Here is a 16,651-nt window from a genome sequence, read left to right on the forward strand (position 1 = left end):
ATATGGGGTAGATGGAACTGACTTTGAAGGCACTTTGTTAAGTATACAGGCTGCAGTTAATAATGCATCTCCCCAATAGGAGATTGGCAAATTAGCTTGCACCATCATAGACCTAACCATTTCAAGAAGAGTCCTATTTCTTCTTTCAGCTACCCCATTTTGCTGTGGAGTTCCAGGGATTGTCAGCTGTCTAATAATCCCTCTATCATTACATATTGTCTTGAACATATCAGACAAATACTCCCCACCACGGTCAGTGCGTAAAGTCTTAACTTTACATTCCGCTTGATTTTCAACTTCGTTCATATAACGAATGAAGCAATCTAATGCTTCGGATTTGTGAGAAATCAAATACACATGACCGAACCTAGAGAAATCATCAATAAATGTAATGAAATAGGAAGCTCCATGTCTAGCCTTCACATTCATTGGACCACAAATATCCGAATGAATTAACTGCAATGTTGATTCAGATCTAATAGCCTTACCAAATGGTTTCCTAGTTGCTTTTCCAGCAAGACAATGCTCACATATAGACAATTGAATCTTAGCTCGAGTGCCCAATAAACCCTCTTTAGCTAATCGATTCATACGTTCTTGTCCTATGTGTCCTAATCTAGCATGCCAAACCTCATCAGTTATATCTGCATCACTAGTTAAAGCAATGTTTGAAAAACAACCATCAATAGCATAATTGACATCTGGTTCTACATCAAGAACCATAAAACCATTTGTTAAATAACCATATCCGATTGACACTGAGTCAATCTTAAGTTCAACAGACCGACTGTAAAAATTAATACAATACCCTAAATCAAGAAGACACGTAACGGAAACAAGATTCCGTCGAATTTCAGGAGCATACAGGACATCATGTAGAAATAAAACTCTACCACCACGTAGGTTGAGTTTGCAAGTGCCGACTCCTTTGACTTCAACTCTTGCATTATTTCCCACATAGATCCACTTGTTGCCAGTTGGTACCTGACGGTATTCTACAAATATAACTAGCTCCCGAGCTAAATGGTTGGTTAATCCCGAATCTATAATCTAAAAAGGATAAGCTGACAACATTAAACTAGTAACAAAATACTCAGGAAAAAAATATACTTGGATTTATCTTTTTCAACTCAATGCACTCCCGAGCGAAGTGACTCTTCTTACTATGGTTAAAGTAAGTCAACTTGCTTTTATGTTTCACTCCAGTCTTCTTTCCTTTTATCTTGATTAATTGGATTCTGTCCCACAGTAGTAGTTTTTTTCTTCTTTCCATCCCCCTTCTTGAACTATTTCTTTTTCTTGGATCCAGATGATCCAATAGAACCGACAACCACATAGGTTAGTCCAAAAATTCTTGTTGATTCAACTCTCTTAGCCTCCATTTCTACATAGCATGAGACATTAATGAAAGTCTTGATACTCTCATTGTGAGTTAGAATATGCTTCATGGTCTTCCAAAAATCTAGAAGGAAACGAATAACTGCTTGAACCTGTTGTTCATATGTCAACTCATGATGAGCAGTCTTAAGCTTTCGAATTATGTTCAACATCTTCTGGAGGTGTTGAACCATCGAAACATTCGGACACTTCTTGTAGGTGTCAAATTTAATCATTAGCCGTCGAAGTTTGCTCGGACTTACTCCACTGTATTTTTCTTTAAGGGCAACCCGGACTTCATGAGTCGAAGATATGACTCATATTCAAAAGCTAGGTCATCTACCATTGAACTAATCAATATACCCTTTGCAGTGGAGTCCTTTTTCTTCCATGCCTTATAGGCATCAAGATCTCGTCTGTGTTGTGCAGTGGGACCATCTACAGGTACTTCCATAACCTGATTTACAGCCTCTAGAACTTCTTGTTCCTCAAGTACATATTGTATCCTGAGGTGCCAGATCTTGTAGTTATCCCCATTAAGTTCTTCACCTTTGTTGAGTTCAGCTATTATGTTTTTGGTTGCCATAATCTATCATAAATAAACACATTATTTAGTATTCAGTGTATATCATATGTATGCAATTTATGATTGACTTAATATTATTTTGAGTTGGTTTACAAAATCAAGTGACAACTATGTTTTCACTCATCATTCGTATGATCAATCAAATTAATATTAATCAATTCTATTACATACATCCCAACAAATGAACTAATCATTTATAATATCATGAATTCATAAATTAAATGAACTAATCATTTAATATATCATGTTTTTTTTAATTAAATAAACTAATCATTTAATACATCATGAACTAATCATGCATCATGTCAAGCAAACAGCATAAATAAATGAACATATCATTAATATAAAATTATGCTGCAAATTGTTAACATATAACCAACTGACATGAATGAAATTGACTAACTATTGTTCATACAAAACGACAATAAAAATAACAGAACTCTAATAAACTAGATAGACAACTACCACTCCCACTAGGACAGACACTAGTGCAGTGGCTAATATAATCCCTCTCAGCCTGGACTCATTTGGGGTAATCCCAGGCATGACAGCTTCAAGATTTTCTTTTGGATCCAGAATTGGATCCTCTTATGGTTCCTCCTCGATCATTTCCGGGTCCTCTTCGAACTCTTCCGGATCCTCTTCAGTCATATGATGAAGCAGCTCCTCACATAATACAAAATATGTGACGCGTCCTTGATGACGCCCCCAAATATAATCTGCTATCATCCTAGGATTTTCTGGCAATGATTGCATCAAAGCCCAAATCCTATAACTGTCCAGGACTGGAAACTCTTCTTGCTCAAGTTTCCAAAACAGATCATCAAGCCGTCCAATGTGTCCGTCGACTCCATAAGCAGAGTTATACTCTATCTCCTGAATATCCTCCCTGAGCTGATTTCGTCGCACTTCGCGACGAGTCAATGTGGTAATCGTCCGTGCCATCTGAAAAATTGAAAATAAATAAGTCAGTACAAAACCGACTAACCAGTACAAAACCGGCTTATTTCAATTTATACAGGCATAGTACCAACATAAAAAAATCAAGAAAAACAAATCTTCTCGATTTTCAGGAGTTCAAGTCGACATTTAGAACTAATCTAATTGGTCAAATCCATTGGATCGGTTGATTAGGGATCCAGATCCTAAGCTTGGTCCATTGTCCTTAATTAGAACTAATCTAATTGGACAGGGATTTTTGTACCTATGTTCTGTTAATTTTTCTCTAAGTCCATTTCAACCAATTTCAGACTTATTGATCAAACTCAGATCCGTTTGATCAAACCAATGCCATTGGTTTAAGTCTGACCAATTAGAACAAATCTAATTGTTTTGATCAAATCTAACCCATTAGAACAAATCTGGTCATTTGATCATATTTGGTCCAAGTCCAATTAATCAACCCAAATTAATTTCGGGTTCGGACCAAATTGATTCAGTTAAACCAACTAATGATTTATACTTAAACCGGGTCTAAATGGACCAAAATTTATTTTGATCACTTATCATTAATGATAAAATTAATTGAACTTATTTTCAATTAATTACTGTATGCACCCAAATTGAAATTAATGCTACGGTAGGCATGCATCCAAATTAAAAAAAAATGCTACAGTAGGTATACATTAGCATGAAACAATAAGCATGCATTAGCATATTTCAACGATGCATCATTTGGCAAACAAAAAATTAAACTTTAATTAAAAAACATAAGCATATTATGTTTCTTAATTTCATATGCATGCTGTATTTTCGTTCACGGTTTTTTTTTTATTATTTGATTTTTCAAAATCAAACTTTATCTCACACGAAGCACTGTGCTTCGTTATTCTGCCGAATTCTCCGCAACTGCCCACGTTGCACAGGCCGCTCAAGCCACGCACGCCGCTCACAGCGACGAACGCTGGTCACGGCACATCACCTCCCCTCTGCAGCCAGCCTCACAGCGACGAACACTGTACAGAAAATTCAAAGGCAGCCTCGAGTACGCCGTTGGCCAACACACAGAGACAAACTCCATGATTGTTCATTCGAGACCTTTCAACAGACGTTGATTACGGCTGCTTTTGATGCCGACGACTGTAGCAGATTGCAACATGAACGCAATATGCTTGGCTACGGCAAAACTAGACGGAGACGGACTCCGTTCACGGCAGCAATTTTAAACAGGAGATCGCACATACATTTAGAACAAACTACGCGCTCTGATACCATTGTAGAAAATATGTTCTAAATGCATATAGACGAATTAATTAAATGCGATAAAAACTTACAGCGATCTCCCGCAGATCCTCAATCGGCAATGACGAAGCTCGCTATCGGAAGAGCGATCACAGGATCGGAAAGCCCTCCGCAATTCCACAAACCAAATCCCGCCGCCTTGGATGTTTTCCTTTGACTCTCGTCGCACGCTTGCGATTTCCACACCCTGAGCCTTGGACGTACCCCCTTTATATAGGGAAATCCACTAGGGGTATAATGGTCCTTTTCCATTATGAGTAGTGGGGAACATGGGCCACGTTCCCCACTATCCCCATTTCCAACAGTTCTCCGGTGTGTCCTCCACCTTCCGGCATCCTTCAGACCTCTCTTCTCCTTCTGGGGTTCGGACGGACAGGGGACGAAGAGGGTACCGGCAGTCCATCTCCATCTCGTCGGTGGCAATCCGGTTATCACCAGTTTATCAGCAAGCTCCTAGGCCTTCTCTGCTTCTAGCGGGTTGCAAGGGTAGGGGAGTCCTCAGCGAGTTCCAGCAGACACCTTCAGTCGCCGGCGATTCAGTCCATTTCAATTTTCCAGCAACTTCCATCCGAGGGGGTTCTTCGGTGGAAGATTCGCGCCATCCTCATAGTCGAAGTGAGCAGCAAGTCCGGCTGTGTGCTGCTGTCCACTGATTTTCGGGGTGCGGAGTTGGGTCCTCGTGTGACGGCGAAGGTAGTCGTTGGTATTCGAAGAAGAAGTGTGAAGGCGAAGGTAGTCGTTGGTATTCGAAGAAGAAGTGTGAATTGTGGTTGGATAGTTAGAGTTTTCTTGTTTAGATAACTTAGTTTAATTTTGGTTCATTGTTGAAATTTGCTTGTGTTGAAGTTCTTTCATTGAATGCTTGTATTGAATATGATTTTCCATGTTTGAATTGCACTTACTACGCTTAATTAGCTTCACGCCTACAATGTGTTCGATGAAATGTTTCAACTAATAGTTAGGTTCAATTTGATGCATTTTAACTTGTTTAATTCTAATTTTGACTTGTTCTTTCAATTTTGTTAAGTTCTAGTCTTTATTTGAATGCAATTAGGATAGATTAGTTTTTTGTTTTGTTTCATCCTTTAGGTTTTGTTACATGCTAGTTTTGTTATGCTTTACTTCATGTTGTCCTTTTATTTTCTGCAATTTTAGTTAGGTTAGGCTTAGCTTTATTACTCGCATTGTCTTTCATTTATTAGATTAAGTTTCATTTAATGCTTCACTATTTCATTCTCTCGATTAATCGTGTTGATAATTAACCCATAGCGTAGAAGGACAATGCGTTGTGGATTAATCATTCGCATCTAGTTAGATTTCATTCCAGCATTAGATTACTTTCTTTCTTGCTTTGCTTTTAATTTGTTAGGTTTAGAATCAAAAATCCAAACCCTCATTTTCATATTAAAAACCCCCAAAAAATAGAAATAATATACGATCCTAAGTTTACCATCCTATCGTTGCTTTCGTTGTCGGGCGACCCGAGTCATTCCTATGCTACATTAGCGTAGGAGGGGTTTGATACTTCATTGTTTGATGCCCAATTTGCGACAAATTGGGTGATTAATCAAGGCACAACCATGCCACTCCTTCTAGAAACTCACACGGGCAGGCCATGCCAAATGGCATGACCGTGCCACTCCTTCTAATAGCTCACACAGGCAGGTCATGCATGTCTTCAGTTCTCCTTGGGCGGCTGCGGTCACATGTGGTTGTCTCCCACTCCGAGCCATAATTTGAGTGTAATACGGACAAGTGCTGAGCAATGCACATGCCACACAACACTTCGTGCTAAGCACCTCTTCATGTCGAGCACTGCTGACCTCTGATCCCAAGAACTACACTCATGTGTCAAGAACCTGAGCATCGTAGTTCTTCCCGAGCATTGCATTGAGAGCGCGGTTGAGAAGTTTTGCGCGTGGTTGAACACGCACACTGAGAAATTTCTTCTCGGGCTTCCTGAGCATCTCTGCATGCCTGGACGTCTTGAGAAAACTCTGCGCACGCTATTTTCAGTTGGGTTCATGACTTTCTCACTCGTAAATTCATTGGTCACTTGGTCAACGAAATGCATCAAACCAACTTGGCTTTGATACTAATGTTGGAAGTTGATAAAAGTAAAACACATAATTTAGTTTTACTTTGTGGAAATTAAATTTATACCTTGGTTGGTGATGCACTAATCTCCGGCACTGTAAGCCATCAAAATTGTTGTGAACCCTAGCCACGGACTGCTTGAAGTCGAGATGATAGTCTCATATCTCAAACTATAAACATTATGCAACAACGCTTCAACCCTTAACCTGGTGATGTGTGAGGCTAGCCTTCTTTTATTTTTCTCAACAAGATAGAGACTACAACTCTCTTCTTTTTTAGATTCCCTTCCCTTTTTTTTTTCTCTCACTCATACTTCACACAAGAAGTATGAATTTATAGGATAGATAAGAATATAAATAGTCATTTCATTAGGGGTTGCTAATATTCACTTATGCTAGTAGAGTTATTTATGTTAGTGGAGTCATAAATGAAGTTACTAACATTCATTTATGTTAGTGGAGTCATGAGATGAAGTTACTAAGATTCACTTATGTTAGTGGAGTTATTTATGTTAGTGGAGTCATGAGATAACCCCATTATCCATTTGAATGTCCTATAATGGGCATATGTTACTAACACCATATGAATGCCCCATAATGTTCATAAGATACTAACATGGTGAATTAGGAGTTAAGTCAACAATTGACAGTCTACAAGTTAATATAAAATCTGGCGAATGAGAGACTTGTTCTCTCGGGAAAGGATTAACATGGGTTTAAAGGGGAGGGGCAAGGCACACTTTGGCATGACCACTCTGACCCTCAAATTAAAACTAGAGTAATGAATAAAGAAATAATAGAGGAATAATAGTTTCTCATATGAGTGTGCGTACTTTCAGTAATTGGAGCAAATACCCTTTATAGAGAAAGAAATATCTAACTTTTCATTATGCGACACCTCTTAACTCTAGCGGTTGTGACTCTTCATTATATGATGTTCTCAAACTCTGACAGCTATGACTCTTTAGATGACTCTAACGGCTATGGCTCTTCATATGCAAGGAATAGTTGCGTCCCTTTCATGTTTTGGCCTAATTTCGAATAGGCAACTAACTTTCACACATGTAACAGTTACCTCTTCTTGTGTTTGTAACCGAGACACCTTTTCCGTACCATTCATGTTGGTATTCGAAATAACTGTCTCAACTGATTATCTGACATATCTTCCATAGTTAATATACTTGCTCTACTGAGTTTGAATTCTATCGGGATGTCCTACCAAATCAAGCTTCCTTCTGACTTCGATGAATACTCATACTTCCTACTATCCTACCGTCGAATTTGGTTGAGTGGCCCTAAGTAATATCAAGTCCACCCTAAGCAATGTCGAGTCTCTCATCAAGTAAGCCAAATGACCTTGAACCCTACTGAGTTCCTTGCAAACATTTTGACTTCTTCTAAAACAAAGCCCACCAATACTCTCCTAGACCCAGCTAACTCCGACCGCTTTTGAACGAATTAGAAAGGTGTCATGTATAGTCTACTTTGACCAAGTCAAGGGCTTTTAACATTGAGTCAATGTTGACAAGATCGATATTACTAATCCCCTCATCAATCAACCATATGAATTTTTCTATATCATTAAATTTTATTATATATTATATTATTATCTATACTTAAATAAATTTTATCGTTACTAACTACTTTTTTTTTTATCTTCCCTTTCTTCTATTTAAAATTATTTAAATTACAATTAAAATTACTCTACATTGATTAAAATGGATCAAATTTGATTAAAATTAGTTTATAATTATTATAATTATTTTACTAAAACTTTTATAATGAAGTAATTAGAGTCAAAACTCTTATAATCTATAGCAGTTTTGGTCAAAAGCAAAATTGAGCAATTAGATAAAAATTATTTAAAATAATTGATCAAAATTATTTTATATTAGAATAATATTAACTAAATCTATTAAAAATTAGTTTGATCTAAAATCATGTTTATATTAAATTTGAGCTAAATTTTTATAAATATTCTTTTAATATTTTTTTAAAATAATAATAATAATAAAGTAAATACTATAATAATAACAATAATCAAGTCTTATCTACAGAGTAGAGACGACTATATGGATCATTTTACACCATTGAGCTTTATCTCCTACTATATCATTGTCTATACTTAAATAAATTTTTTCTTATTTAATTATACCTAACTAAGTCTTTTTTGGTCTTCTTCTTTCTCGTTTAATATGTGTGTTTATCATAGTTTCACATCATCTAACTAGAGCATTTATTGGTCGTCTAAATACATGCCTATATCATCTTAAACGTATCTCTCAGAGTTTTTCCTCAATAATGCAACTCTGACTTTCTCTTTAATGCTCTCATTTCTTATTCTGTCCATCCTCGTATGTCTACACATTCACCTTAACATTCTTATTTCTACAACTCTCATCTTCTGCTCATGTGCTCGAGTCATAGTCCAATATTCAGCTTCATATAACATAGCAGGTCTAACTGTGATTTTATAAAACTTTTCTCTAAGTTATAGAGCTACTTCACGGTTATATAAAATACTCGACGCTCTCCTCCATTTCAACCATCCTGCTTATATTATATGTAAGACATTTTACATCTCTCTCAATCCCTCCATCAGTTTTCAAAAATGATTTTAAATATTTAAACCTCTTGGTGCTAAGCAACTCGACTTCTCCTATTTTAACAATTATCTTATTATGTCTAATATTGCTAAATTTAAATTTCATATATTCTTTTTTTATTCTATTCCTTCACTTGTTTAATCGACCAAAATAATATCATCTACAAATAATATGTACTACGGTATTGTGTCCTGAATGTGTGCAATGAGTTTGTCCACAATTAGTGTAAAAAGATATAAACTTAGAGCTGATACCTTGATGTAATCCTATCTTTAATGAAAATGTTTCAGTTACTCCATCTGAAATCTTTACTCTGGTAGTTATATGCTCGTGTATATCCTTAATTAGTTCAATATATGTTATAATAACCTCTATCTTTTCTAGAATTCTACATATAATTTCTCTTAGAACTCTATCATAAGTTTTTTTTAAGTCAATGAATATCATGTGTAGATCTTGTTTTAGCTCTCGATGTTTTTCATTTAGTTGTTAAGAAGATGTATAACTTCTATTGTCGACTTTGCATGAACTTAAATTAATTTTTAGTTACCGTGATTTCCTTAATTATTTTTTCTATTATTTTTCCCCAAAGTTTTATGGTATGACTCATTAATTTAATACCCTTATAATTTGTATAATTTTTATACGCCTCCTTATTCTTTTATGAGGGAGAAAATAAGTCCTCACGGGACGGGGCGATGCGGTGGTTAAGACATGTGCCACATTAGGTCATGTGATCGAAATTTGGCACATCCGAGCATGTGTTCTCCTATGCCTTGGCCACTGTATTAATGGCTAGTAGCTATCTGTAATTTATCTCCTCCATATTAGTAGCGTAGGGACTAATTGACGAGAATACTGAGATGAGCAAATTATTTTTTGCCGCATTATGAAGGAGAAAATAAGGTATTATGCTCCGGTCTATGCTACATGACGCTGGTTGACATTAGAACATCCACAATGATTGGAACTCGATGAGAACTCCTTTGTTGCCACATGTTACGTCAATAGTAGAAAATCTTATATATCTCCCAACTATAAAAAAATTCTTAACAACTCTTTCGTATAGATCCCACACTATTTTTTTAATATGTTATTATTTTTATTTTTTAAAATAGAGAAATTAAAAAAAAAAATTAAAAAATAATGAAAAAGCGACTCCATAAATATTAAAATTAAAGAGCTCCCTCCTATAAATATTACTATGGGAACTCCGAACTCCCATCGTGGATGTCCTTATATTCAAAGTCACTCAAAGCCATAAATATTTCAAAGTCAACAACAATTTGTCGGCGCTGAGATCGCCCAAAGGTTTCCAAATCCGACAACCGACCACACCATTCAAAATTCCAATCCTCCTCCTCCTCTCGCTCTCTCCTAGGAGAGTACCAAAAAATTAGAACAAAATAGAAAAGATTAGCATGCTCTGTAGGAATATGACACGTAGAAATCAAGAAATGATTTAAATTTTTTATCCTCAGACTTGACTCGAGTTGGTCACGGCATGATAGAGTCGATTGTTCGGGAGAAATGGTTTGTTCAGTCACTTCATCCAAATTCCAATCGATCACGTTTCCAATTCCACAAGGATTCGATCGAGCTCCGTCCAACCCAGTATGTCCGTCGGGAGCCCTATCTAAAGTCAACGAAATACTTTACCCTTTTGGAAGTCAAACTCAAACCTACATAATTGAATAAGGGAAGGAAGGGCCGGAAGCAGAAGATGATCGGTGAGAGAATCACCATGTGGCTGTCCATGAGGAACCTCTGGATCCCTGCCCTGTTCTTGCTCCTTTCCTCTCTGCAACCAGCAGCGTCGGAATCCGCCGCGCCCAGCTACGACGACTGCGCTCCCCAGCGATGCGGCCACCAGGTGGTCAGCTACCCGTTCTGGATCATCGATCACCAGCCGAGTTACTGCGGCCCTCCGGCGTTCGCCCTCACTTGCCGCAACGATACCGGCGCCCTCTTCCTCACCATCCTCAACATCAAATTCTACGTGCTCCAGATCTTCTACTCCAACAGCTCCGTCCACTTCACTCTCGGCGACGCCAACGTCTCCTGCGCCTTCCTCCTCAGCAGAAACACCTCCGGGTTCTCCCCCTTCAGCGCCAGCGACTCCAACAAGCAGATCTTCTTCCTCTTCAACTGCTCCGGGTCGGATAGCGCCATCCCGAGGAGCTACCAGAACATGTCCTGTCCCCGGTTCAATACCCGGGTCCTGTTCGTCGGCGAGTATGACCCAGCTCGCACGCGCTCGCCGGACCCGAACTGCACCGTCGGCGTGGTGCCGGTGATGGGCGACTCGAACATCAGCGCCGGCAGCAACTACACCGCCCTGCTGCTGGCTGGGTGGATAGCGAATTATACCGCGAACAGTTGCAGCAAGTGCGCCGCCAGCGGCGGTCGGTGCGGCTACGACGCAAACAACACCTCGACGAGGCAGGGCAGTATCTGCATCTGCCCCAATGGATCCCATCACAAAACTTGCAGCAGTGAGTATAAATCTGAGATCAGATTACGCGATACCAATTGCTGGATTTCAATTTCGATTCTGTGTTCTTGCTGCAGGGAAGAAGAATTCGCACACGATATTGTTGGCTGCGGGTAAGGGAAGCTCTTGCTCCAATCATAATCCCATCCCAAGCCTGGTTTTTTGTTGACGATCGATAGATTCTCTTCTGATACAGTTACTGCTGGATCCGCCGGATTCCTCGCTCTCACGTGCGCCGCCGTCTTCCTCGTTTGGAAATTCACGAAATCCCAAATAAACTCAACGCTCTCTAGAAATATTTCTTCTTCATTGAAGGATTCTGAAATCCAAGATCACTTCCAGACGCATGTCTTCTCCTACGATGAACTCGTGGAGGCCACCGATTGCTTCGATTCCTCCAGAGAACTCGGAGATGGAGGCTTTGGCATTGTGTATAAAGGTGGGTTCCTAATCTGATTGCTGCTTAATTGAACAAATATTAACGCCGACCGTCGGCTGAATCTTGTTCTTTCCTTAATTTTGCTATTTAGGGAAACTCCGAGATGGTCGGACGGTCGCCGTCAAGCGATTGTACGGGAAGAACTATAAGAAGGTGGAGCAGTTCATGAACGAGGTCAAGATCCTCTCCCTTCTCCGCCACCAGTTCCTCGTCAGCCTCTACGGTTCGACCTCGCATCGCAGCCGTGAGCTCGTCCTCGTTTACGAGTTCGTACCGAACGGCACGGTCGCCGACCACCTCCACGGCCGTCGCGCCGCCGAGCGGATTCTCACTTGGCCGATGCGCCTGCGGATCGCCATCGAGACGGCCGACGCGCTTGCGTACCTCCACGCCGTCGACCCTCCGATCATACACCGCGACGTCAAGACCACCAACGTCCTGCTCGACGACGCCTTCCGTGTCAAAGTGGCGGATTTCGGGCTCTCGCGCCTGTTTCCGTTGGACGCGACGCACGTCTCCACCGCCCCGCAGGGCACGCCGGGTTACGTCGACCCCGAGTACTACCAGTGCTTCCAGCTCACCACCAAGAGCGACGTCTACAGCTTCGGGGTGGTTCTGGTGGAGCTCATATCGTCGAAGCCGGCGATCGACCTCCGGAGAGAAAAGAGCGAGGTCCACTTGGCTAACATGGCGATCGCTAAGATCCAGAACCACGAGCTGGTCGATTTGGTCGATCCAGAGCTCTGGCGGACGTCGGACGAGGCGGCGAGGATGAGGATCGCCATGGTGGCGGAGTTGGCGTTCAGGTGCTTGCAGTCGGACGGCGACAGGAGGCCGGCCGTCAGGGAAGTGCTCGAGGGACTGGTGGCGATCGAAAACGCGGCGTGCGATTCCGGCGACAAGGCAGAGGACGCTGCCAATTGGCTGCGAGATGATTCCAGTTTGACGCACAACGTCGCGATGTGCTCGCCGGTCACGGTCGCCGGAAAGTGGGCGAGTCGAACCACTGCGTCTAGCGCTAGCCAGTGACAATTGGATCGGTCGCCAGAATCAACCATATAATTTGATTGAAAACCGAGGAAAAACCGTTGAAACTTGCTCAAATTCGATATCTTTTATTTTTTAATACAAAATAAATATAAATTGATATCGAGTAATTTATATTTGAACGAAGATCAATACAAGGGATATATAAAAAAAAATCTATTAAATTTTTTTTCTAAACAGAATTTGGTTATGAATTTTTATAATATAATTCTGTTGTAGTTTTTCATAATAAAATTATGTTACGATTTTATCAGATCTGAGATTTAGGTATTATTTATAGGGATCATTGTAAACATATGTATGATGAAAATAATTGAATGTGATTATATTGTGTAAAGAAAATTTTTATAAAACTTCGATAGTTTTGTAGAATAAGTATGTTATCGAATCACGGTAACTCTTATTCTTTCTCCTCATGTTTACTCTTTTTTATGCGTCTTTATCTCGTTTCTACACGTGATCTTGTTTTATCTTTCTCTTCTTTTTACATTATGCGTCTTTATCTCGTTTCTACACGTGATCTTGTTTTATCTTTCTCTTCTTTTACATTAGAGGTCAAGTGTTTTATCTTTCTCTTCTTTTTACATTAGAGGTCAAGAGGTATTCTCTCCCCTCTTTGCTCAACACTTTGTTTTTAATAATCTAAGTATTAGAGTCTTTAATCCAACTAGTCAAAATAGATATCCCTACTCATAAATCAATCACTAGGTAAATTTAAAAGTGCAAGTGGCTATCTTCCAACCTTCTGTTTTTCTTATTCCACCATAGTAAAATATCTTATCGTACACTGCAAGTGACTTTTTTGTTACACTAAACACAATTTATGCATGTTAAGTGACACAATGTTTAAGGTGGCCCCTTTAGGAGGGGTCAAAGTATAAGAGGCCTATTGACATGGACGTTAAAATTAAAGTTAAAGAGAGATCAACATCATTTGAAACAAGAGAAGGCTCAACTAGACTTCTAGATTGACCGGACCATGAGTTCCAATCATATGCGCGGACAGAGTGTTAAGCCAGGAGTTCGCCCGATCAGACCCTCCGGTCGGTTTGGCCTGAAAGCCTGATTTCTCAATCAACGATGAAGTATAAAGCCAAGTATCAATTATCTCGATCGAGTGCTTTAGTTGATCAGACGTGTAGTTCGATTGGACATCCTAGACATCTAGTTGCATACAATTAAAATAAAGAAGTCGATTAAAAGTCGAGTCGTCGACTGCACTTATAAACATTGACCGAATACTCGTCGAAAGTCACAACTGGTCAGACCATACCCGTAATTCAATCAGTTAGTCAAAGAAGTCTATTATGAGCCCCATAGCCTAAGTATTACGCTTTTTTGACTTTTTGTATGAATAGAGTTTTTCGAAAATCGTGAGCTAAAATGAGTTATGCAGCGGAAAAGGGAAATAAAAAACATAACGCTAACAATACCAAATTTTACTTGGTTCGGAGCTTATGACGATTCCTACTCCAAGGTCTGTGATTGTCAATTGCTTTCATTGAACAATCACTATCAGTTCGTAAATGGATTACAAAGATTGAGTGTAAGAATTGAAAATAAAACTATTATCGACAACAAAGAAAACTAAGTAAAGCTTGATGTCTGATTGTTGGTAGAGCGTTATAGCATCATCGAAGCATTTTTGAAGCAGCGTGTAGGAAGGAAAGTCGTAGTAGATGATGTCCTGAAGCTACTGGCCGAAGGCCCTTATATAGGCCATTCCGGGCGCTCGGAGTCCCTCCCGGGCACCTGGACTGTGCTGATGTGGCGAGCTCTTGTCAAAACTTGATCTGTTAAGTCTATCCACTTTCGAGTTCCCTGGACCTCCTCCGGGACAGTTGACATGGGTTCGGCCAGTTGTTGTGCTCCAACTTAGCTTCTCGATAATTTTTTTGGTTCGGGTGCCTGGACCAGCTCCAGACACCCGAGTGGTCGCTCAAGCGAGGCTGGTCTGAGTGCCCGGACTAGCTCTAGGCGGCCGGACTCCGGGCTTCTGGATCCCTTCTGGACGCCCGGACACCCTTTTTTCCAACTTTCTTTCCTGTAAAAAAGAGTTAGTTCTGGACAATAAAAATATGTTTATCTCGTAAAACAACGTTTACACAACATAATAAGATAGATCTAACTGTTGAAATCAGCACTATATTTATAGCACTGTTCCAAACACCTGGAAGGGTTCTGGGCGCCTGGAGTGAGATAGAATTCTATCCCCGATACGTCAGTCAACGTCCACATCATTTGTGATAAACTTTGGGTTCCGGGCGCTCGGACTCTATAGGCTCTGGGCGTCCAGAATGGCTCCTGGCGCCCGGACCACAAAAGTCAACAGGATTTACTTTTTACGGTTCGATTCCTCTACTCCGGTTCTGCTCGTCTCAGTCCGGGTCTTCCGCTCTGGCTCCGTTAGCTTGGGTGATCTCGGTCATCCAGAATAATAGGGATTACCCGAACCCAAGTTCCGACCTTCTCCTCGAGCAGCCTTCCTCTCCGGTTTCTCGTCCCTCGAACGTCGCATACGTTCTTCTCGTCCACTGGTGTACTCTTCTGGGGCACCTCGTCCCTCGGGCACACCGAGCCCGTTGACTCTCTCCCCGTTCGTCCTTCTCGCTAGCCGCATATTTCGCTCGACTTCTTGTGCTCCTAAGCTCCTGTACACTTAGACACAAGGGTTAAACCAAACAGAACTTAACTTAACTTATTTGATCACATCAAAACAACTTTGAGGTTCCAACAATAATAACTAGTTGTGATCCAATCACAATTTCTCTCATGCTATGAATTATATTGTGAACATTCAGTAAATGAGTTTAAGACAATCAAACATATAATATGCACTCAAATAGTAAATCTATATTTAGTAAAAATCGTAAGGTGATTGCATTAGGATATCCCTCAAAATCTAACAACTGGCTCTCTTTTTTATCATATGGGCTTGCTCCCGGTCGGTTGGTAAGTTTCCTGCTCGAAGGAACTCTATCAATGACTTCTTTCAATCATTCTATATTTCTACTTCGACTAGTCATTTGATATGAGCTACCACTAATATTTTCTCAATCGACTTATCCAGCAATAAAGGGCTCAAAGAACTAGCTAACTTGGGCAGCTCATTTGAATATTCATTATTCACTCAGGGAATTTTTTGTAGTATTGCCTTTTGCACCCAACTGCAACTTTTCAAATACACCCACATATAATTTTAACCATTCATTATTTATTTCAAAGTTACCAGGGAGTTGCTAGGCCACTAGCTGGGAATTCGAGTAAATGAAAACCTAGGTAGCTCTCACATGTTTAGCTACCTATAGACCGACCATCAATTCTTCATATTCTGCTTCATTATTAGTAGCTTAATAGTCCAGCCAAACATATAGTTGTATTCTATCTTTGCGCGTGATATCAAGAGGATTCCAACTCCACTACCCTGCCGAGTAGACGATCCATCCATATATATTTTCCAAGTTCCATCCAGCTTAGGATTTTGTATCTCCGTTATAAAATCAGCCAAAACCTAAGCCTTAATAGCTGCCTGGGGTTGGTACTGTATGTCATACTCGCTCAACTTTGTTATCCACTTAATCAGCCTTCCAAACACTTCTGGGTTGACGAGCACTCGTCTTAATGTGCTATTAGTTAGAACAATTATAGGGTGAGAAAGAAAATAAGAGTGCAACCTCCGAGTGGCTAAAACCAGCCTGTACACCAACTTCTCTAGAGCGGTGTAGTGGCATTCAACGTTTTCCAATAAATGTCTCAAAAAAATAC

The 16,651-nt window shown here is 40.0% G+C and overlaps 1 protein-coding gene and 1 non-coding gene across 2 annotated transcripts; both read left to right on the forward strand.

Annotated features, from left to right (window-relative positions):
• The first annotated feature begins 10,275 nt into the window (after positions 1-10,275).
• LOC122044550 lies at positions 10,276-10,378 on the forward strand. The gene has a single exon (XR_006129587.1). It is a non-coding gene; the product is annotated as a U6 spliceosomal RNA (small nuclear RNA).
• Positions 10,379-10,577: 199 nt separating this feature from the next.
• Positions 10,578-13,152, forward strand: LOC122042229 (LEAF RUST 10 DISEASE-RESISTANCE LOCUS RECEPTOR-LIKE PROTEIN KINASE-like 1.2). Its single transcript, XM_042602239.1, has 4 exons — positions 10,578-11,401; positions 11,478-11,513; positions 11,597-11,839; positions 11,931-13,152. Exons 1-4 carry the CDS (start codon positions 10,630-10,632, stop codon positions 12,866-12,868), a joined length of 1,989 nt encoding a protein of 662 aa, XP_042458173.1. The 5' UTR covers positions 10,578-10,629; the 3' UTR covers positions 12,869-13,152.
• Positions 13,153-16,651: the final 3,499 nt, after the last annotated feature.

Source organism: Zingiber officinale, chromosome 2A (genome assembly GCF_018446385.1).
Source record: "Zingiber officinale cultivar Zhangliang chromosome 2A, Zo_v1.1, whole genome shotgun sequence".
NCBI classification, from domain to species: domain Eukaryota; kingdom Viridiplantae; phylum Streptophyta; class Magnoliopsida; order Zingiberales; family Zingiberaceae; genus Zingiber; species Zingiber officinale.